Source organism: Acinonyx jubatus, chromosome A2 (genome assembly GCF_027475565.1).
Source record: "Acinonyx jubatus isolate Ajub_Pintada_27869175 chromosome A2, VMU_Ajub_asm_v1.0, whole genome shotgun sequence".
Lineage (NCBI taxonomy): Eukaryota > Metazoa > Chordata > Mammalia > Carnivora > Felidae > Acinonyx > Acinonyx jubatus.
In genome coordinates, this window is record NC_069383.1 from 91,004,458 (window position 1) to 91,030,622 (window position 26,165).

Consider the following 26,165-nt stretch of genomic DNA (forward strand, 5'->3'; position numbering starts at 1 on the left):
CCTCACCGCAATCTCCCGTGGCCTTCCAGGTGCAGGATTTAGACCATCTTTGGTGAAGGTCACCAGATTAAATACAAATCACCCAGGTGGAATTGAATTTCAGAGAAACAATGGATAATTTTTTACTATGTCTCATATAGTATTTGAAAGCAATATTTGGGACATATTTATACAATATTCAACTCCAACTGGGCACCGTGCTTTTTGTCTCCTCCCTCCCACCATCATTTCCTCCCTCTTCCTTCTCTGCCCTTTTCTTTCTTCTTTCTTTCTTGCTTTCTTGCTTTCTTGCTTTCTTTCCTTCTTTTCCTTTTTGCTAAGTCTTGCAATCCTACATCTGGTCAAATAATCTTACACAATTTTTTTTTGATGTTACAATACCTGAACTTACTGAATAGAATTCAAGGTACACCTGTCTCATACTGAATTCCATAGTAGATGATAAAGTAGCAAAGTGCCAGGTATAAATTTAAAATGTCTGATGGTTGAGAATTGAACATTGAAAACACAACTCATGAAATATGGACATACAACTAAGTCAGGGGTTGTCAAACTGCCCGTAAAAGGCTAGACAGTAAATATTTTTGGCTTTGTGGCCCTTGAGTTCTCTGTGACAAGTACTCAGCTCTGCCTTTGTAGCTTAAAGGCAGCTGTAGATAATATATAAACAAATGACCATGACCATGCTCATGTGCCAATAAAACTCTGTAGGGCGGTAGTTTGCCAATGAAATCATGATATTAGAAGATTCTCATGAATATTTAAAAATGCAACTATAACAAATTAACTTGGTTTTGGGGCGCCTGGGTGGCTCAGTCGGTTAAGTGTCCGACTTCAGCTTAGGTCATGATCTCGCAGTTTGTGAGTTCGAGCCCGGCGTCGGGTTCTGTGCTGACAGCCCAGAGTCTGGAGCCTGCTTCGGATTCTGTGTCTCCCTCTCGTTCTGACCCTCCCTCGCTCACACTCTGTATCTCTCTCTCTCTCAAAAACAAATAAGCATTACAAAAATATAATTTGGCTTTTATCCACAAAATTACTTCTAAGAGATCCCACACAATTCTATACAATTCTCCTGAGGGTGGGATGAAACTGGTAATTTTACATATTGCCAATCGTCCTGAACGTACATTGGAGACTACCTTCCAGAAATTCATTTGACAGGTTATTTCAAGAGTCAGAAAACCTTGGCAGGTAGGGAATAGATAGGTAAAAGAAAGCTTAAATTTCGTCGGTGCCCAAACTCTGCCAAGTGTCTACCCTGGGCCCGAAGCTGGGGACAGAATGAAGGGATTGGAAGAAACATCTATGGCCCAACTCTGTGGGGGAAAGACATTGAAAGAAGTCATTCGAGGAAATATTGTGCATCGTTCCGAAAAATAAGAAGACTACAGAAGCACCATAAGAAAACGCTCGTGATACAATGTGAACTGAAAAACATTTGCGTACGTACTTACGTGAGCACCCTGATGACGACAATAAGCTCACGCATAAAGCGGAGCTTCCAAGATGGTGACCGTGAACGTGGGAGAATGTCTCCCGGAACTTTCCGTGGTGCCAGCACGCTGTGGTGGCTCAGAGCAGAGGCTCTGGCACCAGGGAGCCTGGCTGTCATTCCTGACTCTTCGTTCACTAGCTCTGTGACCCCGTGCCTCATTTCTGTTGTCTGTAAACTAGGGACAATGACAGTAGCTACCTCACAGACTGTCGTGAAGACTAACTAATACACTATGCGAGACACTGCGAACCGTTGCTGACACGTGCTGTGCCGTAAGGTTTGCACTCAGTGCTGGTGACGTTTATAGAGACCGCGTGATTTTTTTCTTATAACGCAACAACCTCATTTATACTTCTAAAGAAACATTTTACCATCGAGTCTGCAAGTAGAATTATCATGGGGCTCAGTTTAGAAGGCAGCACCCACGTCGCTTCGTGATACTTACTGAATCAACCAGGATGTGTGAATGAGCGTGGGCCCCACCTTCCAAAGGCTGGGAAAAATAGACGTCGATGGAATATTGTACATCTGGTTCTAAACAGATGGGCGTGGGAAGCAGCACGATTCTGTATTAAGAGAAATAAAGCAGAAATTCAGTGACAAAAGTACAGTTATATAACCTAAGCGGCCATAGCTGCTTCTCCCAGCGTTGAAGTGGATTCTGCCTCAGAGCAGAGGCCAGGTCTAGACCAGCTCGGGTGGGTTGAGTGGAAAGCAAAATCACACTCAGGTTCTCTGTGGCTCTTCCATAGGATTGTGCCAAGTAGCAAAGCCTTGGGAACCATCAGCCACGTGTTGTCATAAGTGCTTTGGGAAAAGGATGGAAACAGAAGTCCTTCCTCCTGTCTACCATGCTCTCAACAGGGTCTCCATTTTAGTTTGCCACAAATCTCCAATGTAAAATTAGTGGCCTCCAAATCAGCTTTTTGCCCTGGAGACTCTCAGCTGTTGAGGTACTACTGCCAGCTGAATATTTTATTCCTACTCTTGGAGCGTTTCACTTTCTCACCTCTCAAGGCCATCTGGGGAATGGGAAAGGAACGTTCAAGACCGAGAATCAGGAGATCTGGGCTGGAATCCTGGTTCTGTTATACACCAGCTACGAGGCTGGGGCAGGTCTCCAGGTATTCTCACTCTGAATTTCCTCCTCACCTGACGAAGAGAAAGTCTTCCTCGCTGAGTCGTCAGCAAGATATGATCTTAAACGTGAAGCTTAGTGTAACACAGCAAGCGCTTAATAAATGTCACAGTCTCCTTGAATACACCTCTTCTCCTGCTGAGCTCTTTGCTACAAATTATTGATAGAGGCCTAAAATTCTAAGAAGGCTACTGTGTTTGAGGACAGGTCCCAAGCATACCTGGAAGTCGCCGGTAAAGGGAAGGACTGAGGTCGTGGCCATGGGGTCTCACGTGGACAGTGCTTGCTCTTTCCGAGGGGGTTAACCAGGATCTTGACAGCCCAGTCGGCTGCGGGCTACACGGGCGTGACATAAAAGCATGTTTTTGTGAGGACATATACACAACACACGCCTAACGGACAGCCCTTGCCATCAAATCTGTAACCCACGGCCCCCTCAGAACAGGGAACTTTGGAGCTGAGAGAAGTCTTAGCGGTTGGCCATCAGCTCTAACACGCTGGCAGCTGAATGGCGGTTTGGGTAGACAGAATGTTGTTTCTGGCCATAGCTCTAGTTCATAGGCTCGAAAGACCCTGGTACTCCGGACAGAGCTGGTCTTTAACGTCTGTCTCCCCCAAAGTCCACTGATTCATCCTGTCCCTGGATCACTGAACAAACATGAACATTTCAAATCCTTCACAAAAAGATATATACTGTTTTTCATCTTATCATGTAAATATTAGGGGTGCCTAGATGGCTCAGTCGGTGAAGTGTCCGACTTTGGCTCAGACCATGGTCTCGCTGTTCGTGAGTTCGAGCCCTGCGTGGGGCTCTGTGCTGACAGTTCGGATCCTGGAGCCTGCTTCAGATTCTGTGTCTCCCTCTCTCTCTGTCCCTCCCCTGCTGGCAATTCTGTCTCTCTAGCTGAAAAGTAAGTAAACATTTAAAAATTTAAATATTATTATATAAATATATTATTACATACATTTTCTTATTTTACATTTATTACCAAAATAAATATATTACTAAACCTATTTATATGTATCTAAATATGTATAGATATTTATAGCATATAATAATTAGCTATATTCTGAAAGCCATGCAATTTGGAAATGCTTTTTTTTTAAAGTTTATTTAATTTGAGAGAGAGAGAGAGAGAGAGAGCGCACACGCATGCAAAAGGGGGAGGGATAGAAAAAGAAAGGGAGAGAGAGAATCCTGAGCAGGCTCCACACTGTCAGTGCAGAGCCTCATGTGGGGCTCAAATCTAGGAGCCATGAGATCGTGACCTGAGCCTAAACCAAGAGTCGACTCTTAACCGACGGAGCCATCCGGGCATTTCCAGCCACCCTGGAAATGCTTTTTAAAGATGTCAGAGGGGCTTCTGGGTGGCTCGGTCAGTTGAGCGTCTGACTCTTGATTTCAGCTCAGGTCATGATCTCGTGTGTCGTAAGACTGAGCCCTGCCCTGGGCTCTGTGCTGGCCGTGCAGAGCCTGCTCAGGATTCTCTCTCTCCTCCTCTCTCTGCGCGCCCCCCCCCCCCCCCCCGCTCCATGCCCTCTCTCTCAAAATAAATAAAACTCAAACCAAAAAATTTAAAAAATAAAGATGTCAGAGATATGTTCTATGGAAAAATTTGTACCTTATATTTTTAATGACTTCTTATACTCACCAGGTCCGAGTTCACTCAAGTCCCTTGGCTTTTGTTTATCAGTGAGAAACAGAGAATTATGTCATATCAAGAATTTCAAAGCGGGTCAGCAGCTTTGGTTGTATAACACACAATGAGCACTTCCAGAGTGTGGTCCCTGGAGGGACTCTGGGGACCCTGAGACCATCCCAGCCTCACAAAATACTTTTTGGGGCAGATGGTCTGTGGGGTGTCAGATTATCATTGAAAAGATTATGCAAAGAAAAAGTGAGGAACCACTGCTCTAGATCAAGTGTTTTTCTAATTTGGTTTCTATTCTGTCTTAGATATTTCTCAAAAGGCAGGGGGGAGGGGGACAGGGTGGTGGTGGGGCTGGGGGCGGGGGGAAGGCCAGGGAAGCCACGAGGTGCAGCCTGCTTTTAGTTTTGCTCTTGTTTCAGGGTAAAAGCCAAGTGCAAATAAACGCCTTTTCTGTATCCCTAGGAGTCAGAATCTCTTCACACAGGTGAGCCTGTGAAGTTCTTAGAAAAAAGCCCAAGGAGGGCAGAATTTGTGTTATTTTAGTTTTTTATTGTTCTTATACAAACATTCCATCACCACTTCCTCAGACCTTGTACCTTCAGTATATAACCCCGCTCTAGCCTCTCTCCACGGAATAGAGCACACATGCCTCTGGCTTAGTGTGTTGTTTTAATATCATTAGGAAACCCTTTGATTCATAATGCCCTCCAGATGTTCTGTTTTTTGGGGTTTTTTTTGTGTTTTTTTTTTTGGTGTGGGTTTTTTTTTTTTTTTTTTTTTTTTTGCAAATCATTTTCTGACGACCCTATCTAGCAAGACTGGAATGGAAAGTCTTCGTTCGAAAATGTACTACCTCAGGCAGGTTTTACCCTTGAAGAAGAAGTCGGATACCTGAATCTCATAGCGAATGGCGATGGTGAAGTCCATGGGAAGGGCAATGTGGTCGACGGCAAATCTCAAGCCAGCCCCAGGGAGAACCCGGGCAAATCCAGGTCCAGTCCACGCAGGAGGGCTTCCAGGAACCGGTTCTCGGAAAACACCGTGAACAGCAGGCACCTGGCCAAAAGTCACTGAGCCCTAAAATTGGAGAAGAATGCACTCAGCTTTGCTAGAGTTGAGTCCTAGCAGGAAAAAAAAGAGTTCAGGAAAAAAAAAAAAAGTACATATTTCCTGATGTGTACATGATCCATCTGAGTCACGGATAAATTATTCCAGCCAGGATATGATCCAGAAGGCATCTGAGATGTGCTGAATCCGCAGCTTTGGAACATATGTTACTGTATAGAGTGATTGATTTCCAAGCCGTGTCACTGGAAACCACTTTAAACTTAAGTACCCCACGTGCTAATGAATTGGACACATTCCACGCTGGTGACCTGGGGTTTTCTCAGATACGACTGTGGGATTCCGGCCAAAATGAGGAAGGATAGAAAATATTCCCATGCTTCCTTCGTGGACTTTGCCTCATTATGCACGACAGTGAGAAAACCCACATGGATTTATTTATTTATTTATTTATTTTTTGGATATTTCTTCCATGCAGACATGAGAAACGCTCTTCTATCTGCTTGGAGGCATAGAAGTATGAAACGCGTAACACGTTGGGTTGCATCCCGGATGGTCTCTCCTGGATGTCAGCCTGGGGCCATCTGGAACCTGGAGATAATACTTTAATGACTTTTGCATCTGTCTCCCCACGCTCACAGCATCCACCAGAATTCTGCCTCTTGTTGCATTTTGTCTGTCTCACTACAACAGTGCCTTGGCCGTTCTCTCCACCCCTTCCCTAATCCAACCCACATGACACACAGCTGCCAAGAAGCGTTTCACACTCTTACCCAACTGCCAACGGAATCACACCCATATGACTTAGCCTGGGGTTCAAGTTGCTCTGCGATCTACCCCAAACTGCTCCTCATTTGCTGAGTGTTTATTGAGCAACCATTCAACGCCAACCCCTGCATTAGGATGAAAAGATGAATAGGACACAGTCCTGGCCACGGAGATTAGAACCTTGCACTGGAGACTGAAACGTAAATAAGAAACTATATCGTCAGATTAGGTTTCAGCAGATATCTATGTAAACTTGTCTACATGCAATGTCTTTCAAACATTTCAGAAACACTCTCACAAATTCAGTAGACACTAGATGCCCCTCGGGGATCCCCTTTACCTGGTTGGTGCACCACCACCCGCAGTTGCTGTGTGTGTGGCTTCTAGGAGCTCACGGTTGCCTCCTTCTCTAGAGAATTGCCCTCCCATACCTCCTCCCCAACCCCTCCCCCCCCCCACCACCCCTGTCCCTGAGGGTAGCTCACAGCCAGTGGCTTCTTGATCAGAGCTATAAAAAGCTGACCCTGTCTTCCCAGCAGACGGGACAACCTTGCCTGCGGTTTATGCCTCTGAGCTCTTTCATGGATCAATCCAATGTTGGTTTCACCTGACACTACATCTTACTCCCTCCTCTTGTTTCTTTCACTCCCTTACAGAGCTTTCCTGAATAATACTTCCTTACTGGATCACACGCACCTGAATCCAGTCTTGGGCTCTGTTTCTAGGGCACTTGACCTGAGACAGTTGGTGCCAGCCAGTTTACCTAAAAGCAGACTCCCAGATGCAATTTGGGAGGAGGAGCGTTTTCGGTTCAGCTGGCAACGGGGACCCCCGTGTGCAACATGTCCTGATGATCCCTGGGATGTGGCAGCAGAGCAATTGCTAAAGCTGTCAGCTGTGGAGAACTGGGACAGGATAAAGGCAGGAGGGGAGCCACCGACTGCAGCCATGTTTCTGGCATTGAGAGATATGGGGGAATAGCAATTATAAGGACTGTGGAAATAGGTGGGAGTTGTTGAATGCCACTGATGCTGTGACGAGGGAGGATGGGCTCAGGGCAATCACCAGTTTAAAGCCGAGTGTGAGAGTCAGAGGGCCTCCCTGGGGGGATTTAAAGAGCCTCATCTCCTTTAGGCAGATGGCAGGAAGAGTTGACGACCAGGCACAGGACCTCATTGTTAAGACTTGCAGAACTTTGGAGAAGCCTGCATTCTCAGCCTAGGTAAGTCACCTATGCCCAAGTTGGGCCCTTCATGGGGAAGAAGAGGGACCTTAAGACATGGGTGATGCACATGGGAACCTTGAACTCTGAGGCTCTCCTGAGCGCTTGTGGACCATAGACGTAATCCACCCACTCTTACTGGAGTAGAGCCCCTCCACTCCACCCCCCTGCCGCATTTGAGGATGACGTGGAAACCTCAAATGATGCAGCTGTCTTGGGAGAAAACGTGTACCTTCCTGAGGATCTGCTTATCCTACCCACCCTGACCATGTGCCTGATAATTAGAGTCAAGTTCCAGCATGACCTGACTGGGAAAGTGCTAGATCTCTGAGAGGGACTTGGCTAACCCATACAGGTAGCAACTGAGAGAGAATGGGTCTGCGTCCTGAGGTCGTTAGAATAAGGAGGCAGAACATGAAACTGGATAGAGAGAGTTTGTCGATTTGGGATCACCAGTAATATGGGATTTAATAGCCTGGCAAGAGCTCTGGAGCCTTGGGAGATGGGTCCAATATATTGCTGGAGTAGCTCTTGGAAGCTTGGCAAAAGCTGTGGTCCCGAGGAGAGGGAGTGGAGGTTCCAGAACAGCCGTCGCAGACTGTGGAGGAAGGGATACAAGGCTCAGGGTAGCAGGCATTCTAGAATGGATCTAAGATACAGGACCAGGAAACCCACCAGCCGATTATGTTCTTTGAAGGCCTGGAGGACACCTTATTTATTGGGACAAGAAGCAATGAACTGGTGAGAAGGGCAACAGCATCACTGAAAAGCTGAGTGTTGGGTGTCCTCTGTAGGCTGGTAGGATCTATCACTGGGAAACAGAGCTCTTTGGTATCAATGTGGAGGACAGGATCCCAGACTATCGAAGACTGGGTAGCACTTAACTCTCAAAAACAAGATGGGCATAATTATTATAGGGGGCAGCAAGGTTAGAGAAGGAGACAAGGGGGCCTGACCCATAGGAATCTTCAGTGGAGATGACTAATAGAACATGGTATTCCCAGGAGCAACACAGACGAGAAGACAACAAAAGTATTGCTTAACATATATTATTAAAAGCAGTCAGATATGAATTAGCAAAAGGCTGAGGTCAGCTGTCCCAATGGAAAGACGTGATGTTCTGTCAAGTTCCTAGACCTGAGCCACTTCTTGGATCCAGAACCCAGTGACTGAATAAGAGACCAGGTCCCCATGAAGAAAGATTCTTGAACACCATGGCAAGTGTAAATCAGGTACCCAAAGTGCCATCATGGTCCCCTTGTTAGAAGAAGGACATCTGAGGGTCAGGTAATATATGGAGTCCTGGCCTAAGTCCTTTTTAAAATGGGTTCACAGATTTACTGAACCGTCCCTTGATTATTTCCTCCAATTCCTGACTATGTAATTGGAATGGATCTGCTTAGCAGTGGGCATTGATTCTTTGACCTGGAAGGAAAGGTAAGAGTTCTTCTAGTAGGAAATGCCAAGTAAAAGCTTGTGAAACATCCATTCGCAACCACTTTCTCTCCACCTAGTCAAGATAGTAAATAAAAAACAGTACTACAAATCTGAGACATTCTCCAAGTGCCACTCTCAGGATTTGATGGTGGTTCCCATCATGTCCCCATCATACACTTAATACAGACTTAACCAGCTTGTAGTCCTATCTGCGGCTGTCATGCCTGAGGGAGCATCTTTACCAGAGCAGATTTCCACCACCCTCACCCAGGATATGGAGCTATGGAAATGCAAAATGTGTTCTTCTCCAGAAACATAGAGAAGAAGGAGAAGCAGCAGGCTGTCTTCTCTCGGGTAATGTATATTCAGTCTTGCCCCAAGACTGTTCATTCTCCCACTCTCTGTAACAGGATAGCCCAAAGGGGTTTGAACCATCTAGATATGCCACAAAATGTCATACTGATTTCCTATATTAAAGGATAGTGAAGTGGGTCCCTTGGTCCAAGCCGACGTCCTGTGGTCTCCCACGGTGTGAATCAGATACTCTATGGCCTCTGTCAGAAGACCACATCACCCGTCCTCAGCTCAAGGGACCCACTTCACAGCAAAAGAAGGATCGCAGTGGTCATGTGACTTTACGATCCACTGCTCTACACAAACCGTGCCATCCAGAAGATGTTAACCTCAGATGGCAGTGGGATGGGACCCCGAAAAAATGCATCAGCTTCACTAGCTTGGGAACGAACCCTGTGAGATGGGACATTATTCTTCAGGATGTCATTTACTCCTTAATGATGGCAATGGCCTTTATGTGATGCTGTGCTCCCAATGGGTAGAAGACATGGGTTTGGAAATCTAGTAGGAGTGGCCAAGCTCACTGTCACAGGTGGTGACCAAGGGAATTTGGGCTTCTTGTGCTTGCAACTTTAGGCTCTGTGGGTCTAGATGTCCTGATTCTTGGGCAGGAACAAAGAATTCCACTAACCTTAAAGCTATGGCTGCTACATGGCCACCAGGGCTTCTCATGCCTGTAGACCAGGAGGCCTGGGACGAAATTGACATAATCAGAAGGGCTGATCCTATTTAATCAGGACATGAGGAATATGCGTGGCACTGAGGTGGCCCACTAAGACACCTGTGGTGTTCTCCTACATGTAGCCTGAGAAGACCATGGAAACCAGGGGCTCAGTGGCGGAAGGATGAAGGTCTAGGTCATCCCAACCCGCAGAAGTGCTAGTTGAGCGTGAAGGGAATCTAGAATGGGTGGCAAGAAGGAGGGAGACAGTGAGTATCGGTTACCACCTTTGGGACCAATTGTGGCAGCCAGAGGCTGCGTTTGTCTCACGAATCTCCTTTTGTAAATCTCCCCAGGAATTGTGGCCCGGGAGAATCCCAGAAAGCCTGTGCGTGCATGGAATGAACTTAATGTAAGGGGCAGATGGGCTGGGTCAGCTTCATGGGTGTGCAAACATGTGTACTTCCAGAGGGTCCCACACTCAGAAGGGACCCCATGTTTGGTTTAACGCTCTGCCGTCACCATCTTGAGATAATGAATAATTTTATGTTTGAAATTGTTTTGTGAGTGAAGTCTCTTGGGACAATGGCGCGTGCACATGAGCAGAAGAGACATACCCCCTATGTGTGTGCTTCCTTGCCCCCATTTGCAAATAGTGCACATGATGCCGGTGAACACAGCATTCCAGTGGACCTACTATGCGCACGTGTTCAGTGAAACTAAGAGTGCATATAAGGTAAGTGGGTTATGTTGATGCCTGAGTAAGCAGGGTGCTAACAAGAAGCCAGGCTTTTTCTGTTCCAACCAGAACTTGCTTTGAAAGCAGAAAGAAGGCAAACGCATTCTGAGAAAGACGTTATTCATGCTGCTTCCCTGTATTAGCCAGTTGCATACACCAAAGGATGACCAGAAGGAAAGAAAGATAGGGCGACTCCTGGTTGTCTTTCTTGCAGCCCTCCCTTACTGGTTAGTATGCTGAAGGTAGGGAGTGTTGGTAGGACACATACCGAGGAGTGAAACAGAAACAGTTGTGTTCGTTTTGCACATTCTATTGTTCTGGGAAGGCCAGAATACATATGCATTTATAACTACAAAATACAACCCGTGTAATTTCAGTGATTTGACATGAGCCAAACGCCCTTATGTTTGCAGCGAAAATTGCACGATCTAAAGATGCATGGTACCATTCGTGCCAGTAATTTATATTTTTAATATTTCTTTACTTCAAACGACATTAGATGGCAAATAAAAGAACACCGGGAAGTCAAGAGACTATGGAAGAAAGTAAGATGCTATATGTTTCAGTGCCTTCAATGTTCTTTTTCCCTAAGTTTTGAACAAAGGGCCCGGCGTGTGGGGCTGAGCATGCAAAGAGCGGACGCCAGCCCTCGCTGTGAGTGCACTGCCAGGTCCCCTCGGCTGGGCCACACTCTCCAGCCACCAGTTGCTGTGACACAGCTCCCTTCTCTTGAGAACTGCCCTTGGATCGGAGTCACCTCACCTGGGAGCTTGCCGGCATCTGCCCTGGGAGCCCACAACCATGACGGGCTGATGGACACAACAGGCCTGCCCTTGACCCTCAATGGGGGACAATTCTGTTGTGCCATTTATGCTTCCAACCTTCTCAGGGGATCAGGCCAAGGCTACATCTATCCCAGACTTCATCCTTGCCTCACTTTCCCCTCCCGAGCCTCCTGCCCTTCCTCCCCTACAGACTTCTGATGAGTGTTCCTTCCCCTCCGTAAGGCACATGCACCCACATCTCTGTTGCAATGTCTGTTTCCAGGGAACCCATACACATTCATACAAACCGAAACAAAATTTTCACCAAGAAAATATGCCCTTGTTTTGTATTCCTCTGTTGTACTAAGCTGGGCCCAGCCAATTGATTTCATAACCTACTTACTAACAGGCAGGACCTGCAGTTTGAAGATTACGGATCTGTGTGACCCCAGAGATGGAAACAATGAACTATGTCCAGATGTTGGAGTAGGAAGATACATCTGCATTGGGTTGTAAGGGATGAGTAGAAGTTTTACAAATCAAGAAATAATACAGAGGTGGTCATTTCAGACAAGAGTCAGGAGAGTAGTTTGTGGATATTTAGAGCTGTGTTTCTCAAAGAACAGTCATGGACCACCTGTATCAGAATCACTTTGGGGTGTGTGGCAAACATGCAGATTTCTTGACCAGTCCCAGACTCTCTGATTTGGATCTTGAGGGTAAGAACCTGGAACCTGCTTTCTAAATGAGCTCCCTAGTCAGTGCTTCTGCACAGTAAAATTTGAGGTTCGCTTATCTGTTTTATAGAGAGCCAGGAGATGGGAGTAGTGACTCATTCCCCACTCTTCTCTTTCAGATGGACTCAGAATGAGAAGCCCAGAGAGTCAGAGAAGGCTTCATGGGCATGTGGTGTGGGCACAGGAACAGGTAGACGAAAGAGCAAGGCCGCCATGACTGGTGTGCATGGACCTGGGGACGAGGAACACCAGCCAGGAAGCCTTCTCTGATTCTCTCACCTAGAGGTAGTTCTCCTGAATCTGAAGTCCGTGTCATATTATGTGCACCTCTTCTATGATACTTACCCCACCCAGCCACCATTAGTGGTTTGTGTACATGGCTCATTTCCACGACAGTGATCTTAAGGGCAGACTTCATTCGTGCTGACATATTCTTGTTGCCATTGATTCAACCATTTCATTCACTCAAGGAGGTCTCTTATGTTTAAGGAACTGACTCAGGTGCTGGGTTTGTGAACGAGACAGCTAGTGTCTGATTTCATTGGCTTTCCAGCATGCCCCTTCATGCATACGCATGTGGGAACACTCAGTGAAGATCCCAGGGTACTGAATGAAGGAAGGAAGGAATGGACCCAAGGCATCCCCAACTTTGACTAATATAGTTGGATGGCTATTATCCAAACTAATATAGTTGGCTGGCTACAAGGTCCTCAGGTCTCCTCTGGCCTTCTGAAGCCATTGGAGCAGGGTCCCGTGGAGGTGGCATCATCCTGCACTCACACTAGCACTGGCCAGCTTCCACTGTCTCAGATTCTAGACATGGCGACGCCATGCACCACCCCCAGGGATATCAGCATGTCTTCTTCCTTCCAACTAGGGGGAGAGCCATTCCTCAGCTCTCCTTATGTCCCTAAAATGACAAAAACTTGTGAATTTTCAATATCTGACTCTGACTCCAGAATCCAGCCTTCCGGAAACTTCTGTCTTGAAACAAAGAAAGCTACTGGGATTCTGCCCAGAAGCTCTAATTACTTTGAGCTTGTGCCCTCCTTTCCTCCATCCCATCCTCGAGGACACTGGCAGCTTACAGGGACTGAGTACTCACATGGGCCCCACACGGTTCTGAGCACATTACCGGATTGTTTGTTTCAGGCAGGACAGACGACGGCCATGGAGAAGTGGTTTACCTCACTCTGCTCGTCAGCACGTACACTCTGCTTCTGATTTCTCTTCAGTATTATCGTGCCTTTGTCAACTATGAAATCACTCCCTTGTTGCTGGAAGTACACATCACACGTAGGCAAAGCTGTTGCTGCTATCTTAAAAAGAAAAGAAATTACAGCGTCAGTAACCCAATTCTACCACAGTGCAAGCGTTTTGGGTTATCTGATAACTTAAAAGGTAATCACGATCTCCATTTCATAGCCTCGGGAAGGAGTCGTGAGGCACTTTATAATTCCTCTTTCTCCGTGAAAATGAGAAAATTTTGGTAGTCCTATGACGTCTCAGGTTTTCTTTTTGAACGATGCTGTGCTGGTGACATTCGAACCTGGGAAAACATTTATGCTTATCTCCTAGTTTCGTGGTGTTAAAACAAAAAGCGCAAATGCTATGTTTTAACGTGAGATCTCAAGAAGAAAGTTGTAGAAAATCAACAGCAGGCATGGGGTAGAGACGCAGTTTCAGTAGCTATTGTCACTCTGGACACTCTCGAGGCCAATTCCTGGCAGTTCTCACAGTTTGTGGGATTTGACCTTGCAGGGTCCCGTGAGAGGTTATACCAGGAGAGCCACCTCCCAAACGAAGCCGAGGAATTGCATTCCTGCGGCTCCCATTTCCTTAAAATCCTGGTCTCACGGGCTTCCCTTTCATACCATCCCCCTCAGCGGGGACCTGGTCAGAATCGCCAATTGTTCATTTCCAGATTTTCGCGGTCCTCTGGACGTGGGTGTTTCCTTGGTTGATGTTTCGTTATTGGTTTTACAAACAAGAGTTTTTCATTTCACAGGTGCCCTACTTGTTCGTCAAGAGCATGCAGCCCTCGGGTCAGCAGAGGCCCGCTTCAGGAACTCGCTTATTTTAGTGATTCTCAGCCACACTCTCTGTCCATCTGCCTGACCTCTGCAATGAGGAACCTCAGACAGGCCACGCTGGATTATGTCCATGTGTCCAACACAAAATTAGAAACCATTTTATTGATTTTATGCAGAAAGCCTATTATGGAATTAGCTTTATACTACACTGTATCAAATTCCACACTATATTAAATCCAATCAATGTTAAGTTTTGTGACCACAGGTAGTTTCTATAAGAAAACAAACCAGTGCTTCCCAAGTTGCCTATGAATCACTGGGGGATCCTGTTAACATGTAGACCCAATTCAGTAGGTCTGGGGCAGGACCTGAGACTCTGTAAGTCCAGTGAACCATAGGTGATGCAGCCTTGCTGGTCCATAGACCACATTTGAGTAGCAAGGATGTGGCCATAGACCGAATGTTTGTGTCCCTGCAAAATCCACATAGAGAAGGCTAATTCCCACAGTGGTGGTGATTAAAGGTGGGGCCTTTCCGGGGTGATTGGGTCATGAGGGCACACCCCAGGAATGGGATCAGTGCCCTCATGAAAGAGCTCCTTTGCCCCTCTGCTGTGTGAGGACTCAATGAGAAGACGGCCATCTACGAACCAGGAAGCAGGCTTTCTCCAGACATGAATCTGCTGGTGCCTTGATCTTGGACTTCCCGGCTTCTAGGACTCTGAGAAATAAATTTATGTTGTTTATAAGCCACCAAGTCCGTGGTGCTTTTGTTACAGCAGTCTGAAAAAATTAAGATACACACATACCCACACACATCTTTTGAAGACCCGCCAAGAAAGTTAATCGTCCTTTTTCTTCATTCTCCGATTTGAGTATTCAAAGAGTTACTCCTAAGTCATGGTCTTGGGTTCACATCCTTTTTGTTCACATCATCTCCATACCTTCTCCTCTCTCTGCTACCTCCTAACTTCTTCCTTATTCCTTCCTTACGCCTGCCAGGACTACAACAGAAAGCTCTCCCTCCATCCCAGGCCTCCCTGCAACTAGACCGCACTTACAGGAACACTGAGGACAGTCTTCGTCAGGTCAGTCTCTGGCTCAGAAAGCGTCAGCGAGTTCTCATTGCCCAAAAAGTAAAATATAGGCTCTTTAATAGGAGGATCTACTGTTCTTTTCCAATACTTCTTCCCTATATAAACTTCCTGTTCTACCTGTGAATATACCTACCCTGTCTCCCCTCTGAGCCATTAATTATAACTTTTCCTGGCTGGACTGTCTTCTCACTGAGGCCACCAACTGCAACGCTTATTGCTTTCAAGTCTCAGGCCACATTGTTCTGTGCCTTAAGCCTGTTCATAAAGTATCACTTATGGCTCTGAAATCTTAACACACGGCACATATGGACCCTTCTTGTCATACGTCTCTGCACCCATCCTGAGGTATCTATGTAAGTGTATTAGCTATAGCTAAAAATTCCTGGAGGGTAGAGACCGTGACTAATTGCTTTCTATGTTGCCCTTAGCCTGGAGCTCAACGTTACACATGTGGGTGGCACCTATTGATGGGTTAAGAGCAAGAGCTTTGGAACCAGATGCACCCGGGTTTCAATCCAGGGTCCACTGCCCACCAGCTGTGTGACTTTGGGCAAGTTAGGTAACTTCTCTAATGTCTCCCTAATCTGGAAATTAAAGGTGATAGGTTGTTCAGGAAGTCAAATGAGGTAGCGTATATAAAGTGCAAAGGACAGAGCTCTAAGTGGAAGTTGTTTTTTTTCTTCTTTTAAGTGACCTCTACTCCCAACGTGGGACTCGAACTCCTGACCCTGAGGTCAAGAGTCTCATGCTCCACCGACTGAGCCTGTCAGGTGGCCCTGGAAGTTTTATTAATATCAAAAGCAAGAGCATAGTAAGCACACAATACATATTTGTTGAATGAATGCACAAAGAGGGTCTAGCTTAAACTCTTCCTACTACAATTAAGGATCATCTTTTTAGTGGAGAGGAAATTATTCGTGCTGTATTTTAAACACAACATCAGTCCCAGCTTGAATTGTCATGGATACTACTTTCCAATCCTCTGCACAATTTTCCTGGCCCTTTAAGCCCATTCTCTGTCCTTGATCTTTGTCTTTAAACCACGGAGAGAGGAGTTAAGGCTTCACGTCAGACTACACTCATGGTTTGGAGCTGTATTAGCACATTAGCACATTCTCCTTAACTGCTTCTCAGCAGCTACGGCATGGCGCACAGGGAATATACGTTAAGCATCAGTCCATCTACTCTAGATATTACAGCTGCTTTGTGTTTTCTTATCTAAAATAGTGGGAGCAATTATATTTGGAGTTGTATAGGAAAGGCACTCCTGTGTGGCCCCTCTACTGTCACACTGTTACTACGCTCACAACATTTCGGACACCAGTGTGTGGTTTATTCCCATGCTCACCAAGTCTCAGACACCAGCTGAGTGTCCTGTAATTTAATTCAGTCCTGACACCATCTCCCTGGACTTTGTGTCAGATGCCACAGGTTAAGAGCTCAGTCCCACCAGACTGTCCCCGCAACCCCACCTTCAGATGCCAATGGAAAATCCAGGTTGTTACCAGTACTTCTGACCAACCAGCTATAAACTGGGATTCCCATGACCCCTTCCTTGGGCTTGATAATTTGCTAGAACAAAACTCAGGGAAACACTTATGTTTGGTGGTTTATTATATAATAAAGAATTCTATAAAAGATACAAACTGCCAGATGAAGAGTTATGACTGGGAGGGTTCTCAGGAGCTTCTGGCCCCTGGAGTTGGGGTGCACCACCCTCCTCGCACATGGATGTGTTCACCAACCTGGAAGCTCTCTGAACCCTATATGTTGGAGATTTTTATGGAGGCTTTATCACATAGGCATGGTCATTCATTAACTCAATCTCTAGTTCCCCTCCCCTTCACAGAGAATGGGGTGGGGAGGATGGAAAATTCTAAGCTTCTAATCAAAGCTTGGTCTTTCTGGTGACCAGGCCCCATCTAGAAGCCCATCAAGTCACCCAATTAGAACAAAAGACATCCTTATCCCCCAGAAAATTCCAAAGGATTTAGGAGCTCTTTGCCAGGAACCAGGGGTAGGGACCAATATATATCTTCTATTATTTTACGATAGTTACAGCCTAAATATAAATACCAATATTATCATACCAAAGTGTTTTCTTAAGTCACCATCATAAAGGTGCAAAATTAAAAATCATGAAGAAGAATGCAGACATAGAATAGTTTCATTTTGATCCCACCCACCATGGTTGTAAGTTTAAGTAGGGACAGTGAAAGCCTCCCGCCCCTCCCCCCGATTCCAGTCAGCAGAAGAGAACATTCCAAGCCTCCTAAGGGGCATTTTCATCCCTCCCATCAATGGTGTCCAGATAAAGAAAAGATCTCAGGAAACAACTTAGTTGCTGGAACCTGGACGAGTTCCCGTTTTCTATCCAAACCCTGTCTTCAGAACCGACTTTTACACGCCTTCTCTCTTGAAGACTTTCACCACACATCCCCTTTTCCCCTGCCACATTCCTGCCTGTGGCTGGGGTCACATGCTTGAGACTGTCACGGGAGTCTAACTTCTCTAATCATTCCACACATGTGTGTCTGCTCCTCTAACAAGCCTTTTAAGAAATATGTTTTTAGGGAAAATATCCCACAGGACCCTGACTTGGAGGGAATGAAATAGGGCACCGAGTGACAATTGCCCTCACCCACACCAGTGAACATCAGTGAGAATGACTAGTCTATGATCAGCTTCAGGAGGACATCGTATACTTCCGTTTTGAACCTTATTCGCTCATCGTTAGCAGAGGTCTGTGAGGTTCCCGCTGTGGCTCAGACACTGTGGCGGATGCTAGGGCAACAGTGGTGAACGGCATACACATCTATCCATCCATCTCGTGGTTTATAGTGTCGAGGGGAAGGCAGAGAAGTAGATACTCAATGAACACATGTTAGCAGACAGCCACATCGAAAGAGCAAAAGTCAGGTCCGTTTGACCACAGCCTCAACCAATTCCCACTTACGTGCCAGGCTCTGCGCTAGACTTGTAATATAAAGATCACGTAAAATGCAGGCTCTGGCCTCCAGAGTTTCTATAACCTTCAGTTCCATGCTAAATAAACTCTGTTCTGATTGGCACGGGTGGCCAAACCATTCTTTTCCAGGTACCTTACCCATGGTCTCAAGGGTGTGCTATATGTATTTACCACCGCCCCATCAAATCAAGTCTGGAAGGAGACTAAATGAAATACTAACCAAAGGTGCAAGTCCTTGGAGAGGGGTGGCTTCTTCTGCCTCGTAGAGATAGAAATTCAAAGGAGCAAAGAAGTAGCCGGGGGCTGATTCAGTGCAGCTGCGGCCAGTGATGTGCGGGCGGCATTCACACTGGCCATCCTTGGGGGAGCACCTGGGGAGAAACAAACCCATCATGCACAAATGGAGAGGGGGGAGGGATAAGACGGAGGCATGGAGGTGCTGAGCTAAATGCCTTCTGAGTTTGGACCCGCTCCTTGAATCGATCAATCAATGGTCTTGAGGAGGATGTTAGGAGGCCATGAGCTCTACATGTCTGGTCTTGAAAAGCAAATCCAGATCCATGGAACCCAAGTAGCCACCTCTTTCCTCTGATTCTGCTCTAAACGCTGCAAAAAGGAGTATAGGACCTCTCCTTATAGGGTGGCAAAAAGTTGGTGTTTTAGGCAGGTCAAGTCACACACGGCATCTATCCCCCCACCTGTGGGTTACCCAAGCAGTAGGACTGTTGATCTCTTCCTTGGAAATATTTTGAGCAAAATAAATCATTTGGGCTGTAGTTAATGTCTCAAGACCATTGCTTTTCAACACCCTTTGCTCGTCATGGAATAAAATCCATCACCGATGACTAGAAGCCGGTCAGAATAAAATGTGGAAACGTGAGTGGAGACTATAGCCACAGGACCGCGTCATTCATTTAGTGACTTACACGTTGGAATAAGCACCTCCAATGTCACAATCACAGGGAGAACATCCATGGAGGTGATTTTCCAGTCCCCAGTATCCAACCTATAAAGAGAAAATGCTCAGCTGAATCCAGCTATGAAGATACATGCTGCTCTGAAGGGTAAATATTAAAATCAGTACAGTTCAGTCGACACACGTCAAATAGCCACACAGCCTGGGCAATCACACGGTCACCTTTCCTGCCTGTGTACTTGGTAATGACCTTGGAGGACACATCTCTCCTATTCCTGGGACTTGGAATGAAGGGGACAGGCAGGTTGCCTGAATACTATTCCAAGCAAAAATGCAGTGAGGGCACCTGGGTGGTTAAGTCGGTTGAGCGTCTGACTCTTGATCTTGGCTCAGGTTATGATCCCAGGGTTATGGAATCGAGCCCTGTGTCAGGCTCTGCCCTGAGTGTGGAGGCTGCTTAAGATTCTCTCTCTCTCCTTCTGCCCCTCTCCCCTGCTTGCTCTCTCTTAAAAAAAAAAAATGCAGGGGCGCCTGGATGGATCCAGTTGGTTAAGTGTCCGACTCTTGATTTCAGTTCAGGTCATGATCTCACAGTTCGGGAGTTCAAGGGCCGCACTGGGCTCTGTGCTGACAGTGCAGTCTGCTTGGGATTCTTTCCCTCTCTCTGCCCCTTCCCAGCACTCGTTCACTCACGCTCTCTCTCAAAATAAATTTTTAAAAAATACGGTGAAAACTACACAGTTCCTCTGACCACACCAATTTAGCCTCACGGTGAGTTATTTAAGGCCAGTCTGGGGAGAAGGTCTTCAACTAGCCTATTTGCAACTGCTTTTGTAAACCTAGTAGATTCTCTCACCACAAAAGTCCCAAGGGGTTTTTACTTCCGCAAACTTAAAATGTTTGGGGGTAAAAAAAAAAAATTCATGTTGATTTTGAGATCTTATTTGCATATCACGGTTTAGCAGGCTCTCATGTTTGTAAGTAAGCTGTTTTGTCATAACAAACTCTGCAGGAGAGAGTCCGTTTTATTCAAGACTTTTCTTCATTGCAACCTGACCTTTATTCGATATAAGCAGCTGGGGAGATACAAACAACTATTTCTTAAATCTGATAACATTTACTATAAAATGCTCCAAAAACGACTTCCCTTTCAAACCTCAATTTAACATGCTCAGACAAAATCAAGGTCTTAATAGGCACGGCATTCTCATTTGAAACGGGTTTGTTATGTCTCCATTTTTGTTGTTGTTGTTGTTGTTATCTTGATAGAACTTTCCGCCTGATTTTACTCAGAAAGATTGATTTTAAACATTAAAGCCTGACAGAATGTGTTACAAAACACAGCAAAAGACTTTTGGTATCTTTCCCGAAACCCAACTTCAGTCTGGGCAGAAACAATGTGCAACGACGGGCTTCGCCAAGGATGTGGTTGTGAAAACTCCCTCTAGGCCAGGGGTGCTGGCACATGGGGCTCAGAGCAGGTCTGGGGCACCACCGGACGGAGGACCAGGTGGGGCACCTGGTGGACACGTGGGTGCAGCCACAATGGGCAACCCTCTTCAACCCCGCCCCACCCCCCACCCCCACCCCCTCCCCCACTGTGGCCCCTGCTCAGCGATGTTCCTCCTGCAAACACAATCCAGCGACCTATATATACAGTTGCTGTCACACTGCAAACCAACAAAGTCAGCCTGAGTCTAAGGTCTCTCCAGAATCATCTGATGCGGCATCTTCGTCAATCCTGCCAACCAGCCCAGCATCCTTCATGTTGCCCACACGCAGCCGTGGAGCTGGCGTGGCTCACCTTCCTCCGTAACATGTCCAGGTTACCTGCCCTGTCTCCCAGAGTTCCCTCTTCAAGGGTACTTTCTTGACTTCTTTCCCCATCCTCCTGTGCCCCAGCCTCATATGTTTCCAGTAAAATGACTTAAAACATTAGCACAGAACGATGTGGTAATAGGCATATGTTTCTTATTTCGCAGCTACATTTCTTCAGACACATCAAGGTCACTGTTCTTTTACTAGGTTGAGTTTGGGGTTTTTTCTTTCTAAAATGTCATGGTGGGCTGCCAGGATTGGAGAACAAAGGGAAAAGTTGGATTTGAACTCCCTAGCTGTATGACACATTTCTTATGGCGTAAAAAAGGTTTTAGTTTACTAATTTTAGACATACATGCTCACATGTTTGCTGGAGTCTAGAACAATCCAGGAGTTTACTTCCCACAGGAATCTACAGTCCATTTAAACCTGTGGTTTTTTTTTTTTTTTAAATGAGCTCATCCAAAATATTTCTAGGCAAAGGGTGGTAGGGGTGATAAAGAGACTATACGCAAGAGACAGAAGAAAAGGCTCCACAGTCTGGAGCTGAAAAAAGGGAGCAGACAAATTGTCATATTCTACTGCTTGGTACGTTGGGGAGAACACTGGATAAAACTTCTGACATCGGTGCCTGGGTCCGTTTGGCGCAATCTGGGAAAAGTCGGTGTGGTGGTAAATGTTTAACAACCAGCTAGCTCTCTGTAGAAGGGTTAGTGTTTGCTGATTTCTGTCGTGTAAATACTTTTACCGGGGAGGACCGAAATACATCAGCACAAGGAAAGCAATTAACGAGACCAAGTGTCCTCCGGGCAATGGCGGCAGAAATCTACACGACCACATGAAAGGGAAATCCTACGCAAATACATACAGTGCACTCTTCACAGTGTGGTCCGGTGGCAAATGACTGGCATGCGCATTGGCCAGTCTCCACATCACAGGCCGAGAGAGGCAGACTCCCGAGGGGGTTACAGTTGCAGGCTGCAAGCAGAGCGAACACAATTATTCTATTTCCCCACCCTTGTCCTTAATAGCTCACGCTGAGCAAAACGCGTGGCCACAAGAACACCCAACATCCAGCCCTGCCAAGTCTATCGTCTGCCTGGTCGCACGGTTCTTGTATGGCATACAACTCTGTGTGGGAAACCCAGTGCCAGACGTTTCCAGAGCCCTCATGCGGTGCTACTGAATGGTAATTAGAGAGTAGAAGTAGAAGTCATGTAGGCTGGAACATCCGGCACCATTATCCCGAGTTATCCTGAGTCCTGAGTCCTGTGAAGAAGCTATGCTCCCAGAGCAACATACACATTTCCCCTGTGGGACAAACCAGTGTTCATGGAAACAACCCAAATGTCTGTCAGCTGATGAATGGACACATTCGATGTGGAGTAGCCACACAATGGAATATTATTCACCCATAAAAAAGGAATAAACTACTGACACATACTGCAACATGGATGAACCTTGAAAACCTCATGCTAGCGAATGAAGCCAGTCACAAAAGACCACATAGTGGATGATCTCATTTGTACAAAATATCCACAAGGGGTAAATCTAGAGAGACAGAAAGTAGGTTAGTGCTTGCCTAAGAGGCGTTAGGGAGGTGGGAGCTAAAGGCCAGGGGGTGCTTTTTTTTTTCTCATGGTAACATGAGAATACATTTAACATAACACTGAACATTTTAAATACAGCCCCACAGTTGTGCAACCAATCTCCAGGACTCTTCATCTTGCAAAACTGAAACTCTGTGCCCATTAAACACCATCTCTTCCAACTCCTTCCTCCCCCAAGCCCTCAGCAACCACTGCTTTCTGTTTCCATGGGTTTAACTACTCTGGGTACGTCATGGAAGTGGACTCACACGGTCCCTTTGTGTTTGGTTTATTTCACCGAGTGTAACCTCCTCATAGCTCCTCTGTGCTGTTGCATGAGTCAGAACTTCCTTTTTTTTTTTAAAGGCTAAATAATATTCTGTCGTGCATATGTACCACATTTTGTTTGCCCATTCATCCATGGATGGACATGTGAGTCACTTCCACTTGGGGGCTACTGTGAATGATGTTGCTATGAACATGGGTGTACAAATCACTCTTCAAGCCCCTGTTTCCAATCTTTTGGGTATATAGCCAGAAGTAGGGTACAGGGTTTCTTTTGGGGGTAATGAAAATGTCCTCAAATTGATTGTAGTGATGGTTACACAACTTTGAATATGCTAGAAATCACGGACTTGTACTTCAAAGGGTGAATTGTATGGCATGTGAATTATACCTTACTAAAGCTATTAGAAAAGAAAAGAAAACATAAAACAATATTTGGCCTATTCTAGGAGGACATCAGGTCAGGGCTGACCCAGGGGAAACACTTGGAGTACTGAGAGGTGTGATGAGAATTGGTCTGACTATATGATCCATTGTCCTGGGATTTAATGTTGCCATTAAATTCCAGGAGAAGGAAGGATTCAGCATGCTGCTCTCTAAACATGCAAACAATCCACAGTTCCTTATATGGGCAAGAACATAGAGCATGACAGAGGGAAATTATTTACCCGGATTCCCTGAGGAATCTGCAGTTCTATGAGACCCCAGGCAGCTAAGAGTTTCTATGATCCTAGAGGCAAAGGTCTCCCATTTGGCCCCAGAAAACTCTGAATTTCTTTGTTTCCTCACAACCCCTCCCTTGGCTCTTTAATTTTGTTCTTCTCTTTGTCAGAGAACGTAGGACCAATTTAAGAGAGGTGTGAGAACAAAGGAGAAAAGTAATTGAAAAAAGAAAAAAAGAAAAAGAAAAGAAACCACCCCTTGAAATCTACTTAAGAAGTCATCAATCTATGCATAAATGCATAATGTAACTTCACGAATTTGTATAAGGGAGTCCAAGTAGAGACCATTTTTAGAAAGGTTTTGCAACTCGGCATTAAATTTCTTGGCATTTTCCCATGTTTGCTGCAGCGGGGAAATGTGAGCGCCCCCTGCTGGTTCCTTATGATAAACTCAGCTAATCGCCAAGAAAAAAAATCTCAACTAATTTAACTAAAATCTGCGGGAGGTCTTGAATCACCTTTAAAAACCCAGAGGTCGGCAATACTCTTGGGTATTTACAATGACCGAAATTGAGGGCCCCAAGCTTTAAAATGTATTCGGGCTGGCCGTCCGGCCGCTGCCGACTTACGCTGACAGCCCAGGGGGTCAGCGGCGCTCAGTCCGTGGTGGTTGGGCTTGCACTGGTCACACTTGGCTCCTTCCACGTTCTCCTTGCACAAGCACTGGCCGGCCACAGACCCCAAAGCAGGATCAGAGTGGCTCACACAAATGCCACCCGATAAGGTCCCGTCCGGGTCACATTCACAAGCTGGGGACACAGACATGCATTATCTTAGTTAATTGCAAATTGTGGGAAACCTGAGATATAAACATAGCCATTAACTCATGCTATAGTACTTTATTTTGTTTAAATAATTAAATATGTTTAAACAACTAGACCAGTGGGCGAGGACTGTTTAGAAATGTCTCCCAGATCTCTGGCCTTGGAAAATGTTGCACAATTCCCTCTATATCTATCTATCTATCTATTATCTATCTATCTATTATCTATCTATCTATTATCTATCTATCTATCTATCTATCTATCTATCTATCTATCTATCTATCTATCTATCTATGGAGAGAGGAGGGAGGAAGGGGGAGAGAAGGAGAGACTTTTAAGTGATTCTAAAGTAAGAGGATCAGAGGAAGACTGCTATTAGGAAACCTGCATGTGAAGAATAGATTAATTTGGGAGCTGATGAAAATGTTTTAAAGCTAGGTAGAGGTGCTGATCGCACAGCTTTGTGGTAGGAAACTGTTCATCGCAAAATGGTCAGTTTTATGTTATGTCCATTTCACTTCAATAAAAGATTAAAGAAAGAAAATAAGACTCCAAAGGTGAGAATAATGTCTAGAGGCAAGTAGGAGTGGGGTGCTGTAATGAAATATACAAATACAGATGTGAGACAGAGAAAAAAAATCACATAAAATGTCTATCAAAACTCCGAAATGTGGTTAAGAAAGTATGTCTGCCCTTCCCCCCTCACAGAAAAATAAGGATAAGTGTGATCATTCTTTAATTCTTCATGGAAGGAGCACGTATAAGAAAGAAAGGGGAAGAAGAGCAAGAAAGGCTTATACCACTGTTTTCTTTTTGGAAATCTGCTGGCGGGGCAAAAGCTTGGATGAAGAGATTCTGCAAAATGAGATAAACGATCACCTGTAGCCAAGGAGCCGCAGAAGCACCGGCCACCCTTTTTCTTTTCAGCAGAAACTGGAATAACTCAAGAAAGGAGTCGAATATGAAAAGGGATGCTGATGGTGTGAATCATTCCAGAGGGGAGAAGTTACCAAAGGCAGAGCTTGATGTGATACAAGGAAGAACTCTCTGATAGTTCGAGGTGCCCAACACCCCTCAGTGTTGAGGGGTGGTACCTGGGAGAGGCTGGGGCAGTAGTATTGACTACTGTGGCTCTGGTAGAGAGGACAGGTCTGTTGGTGGACATCAGATGACCACTTGGTGCTGTGTTTCCAAGGGACGCCACTTTTAAGGAACGCAATAAAGATTACAAAATGACTATCCTCGGGCGCTTGGGTGGCTCAGTTGGTTAAGCGTCTGACCCTTGATTTTGGCTCAGGTCATGATCACATGGTTTGTGAGTTCCAGCCCCACATCGGGCTCTGCGCTGTCAGCTTGGGATTCTCTTTCTTCCTCTCTCTCTCCCTCCCTTTGCCCCTCCCCTGCTTATGCTCCCTCTCTCTCTCAAAAAAGAATATCCTGATTCTAAGAAATAGTTATGTTCGCATTTATACATGTTTACTTTGGATTCATAAAAACAAACTCCTCATATCTAAAGCCATGTTATGTAGGTTTATATAACAACCGTTCAGGTTAGAGAGTTCGATGGAAAAAACCTACTCCCACCAGTTGTTTGGTGGTATTGAAGCAAACACTCGGTTGTCTGACAGACTCTTTCGATTTTCAATTGTTATTGGATTGTGACTGGTGATGAAATCTTATTATGGAAAAACAGCATTCGGTCCGGCTTAGTTTGGAAAAACCAGAATTTTCTTCTAATTAAATACAGTTGCTTCTAGAAAGGAAGGAACAAGCTGGAGTCATTTTGGAAGTAGCCAAAAGGAAAAATGTCAACTTTATCTGAAAGACACTCCAAAGGGTCAGCCCTGAGTTCCAGAGTATAATTTAATTATGCACTGAAGTAGCCTTTGGGGAAGGGATGTGGGTGAATGGGTAGTAATTTTACTTTGAAATAACTCTAAGT

The 26,165-nt window shown here is 45.6% G+C and overlaps 1 protein-coding gene across 1 annotated transcript in view; it reads right to left on the minus strand.

Moving 5' to 3' along the window:
* Positions 1–26,165, minus strand: part of LAMB4 (laminin subunit beta 4) — a 111,199-nt gene that overhangs the window by 52,575 nt on the left and 32,459 nt on the right. Inside the window, exons 12-19 of the mRNA XM_027071665.2 lie at positions 24,029–24,208; positions 21,732–21,841; positions 19,056–19,135; positions 18,350–18,500; positions 13,220–13,351; positions 5,177–5,362; positions 2,854–2,969; positions 1,941–2,061 (exon numbers count right to left, since the gene is read on the minus strand). Coding sequence (XP_026927466.2) covers positions 1,941–2,061; positions 2,854–2,969; positions 5,177–5,362; positions 13,220–13,351; positions 18,350–18,500; positions 19,056–19,135; positions 21,732–21,841; positions 24,029–24,208 — 1,076 coding nt within the window. The remainder of the gene's footprint in view (positions 1–1,940; positions 2,062–2,853; positions 2,970–5,176; positions 5,363–13,219; positions 13,352–18,349; positions 18,501–19,055; positions 19,136–21,731; positions 21,842–24,028; positions 24,209–26,165) is intronic.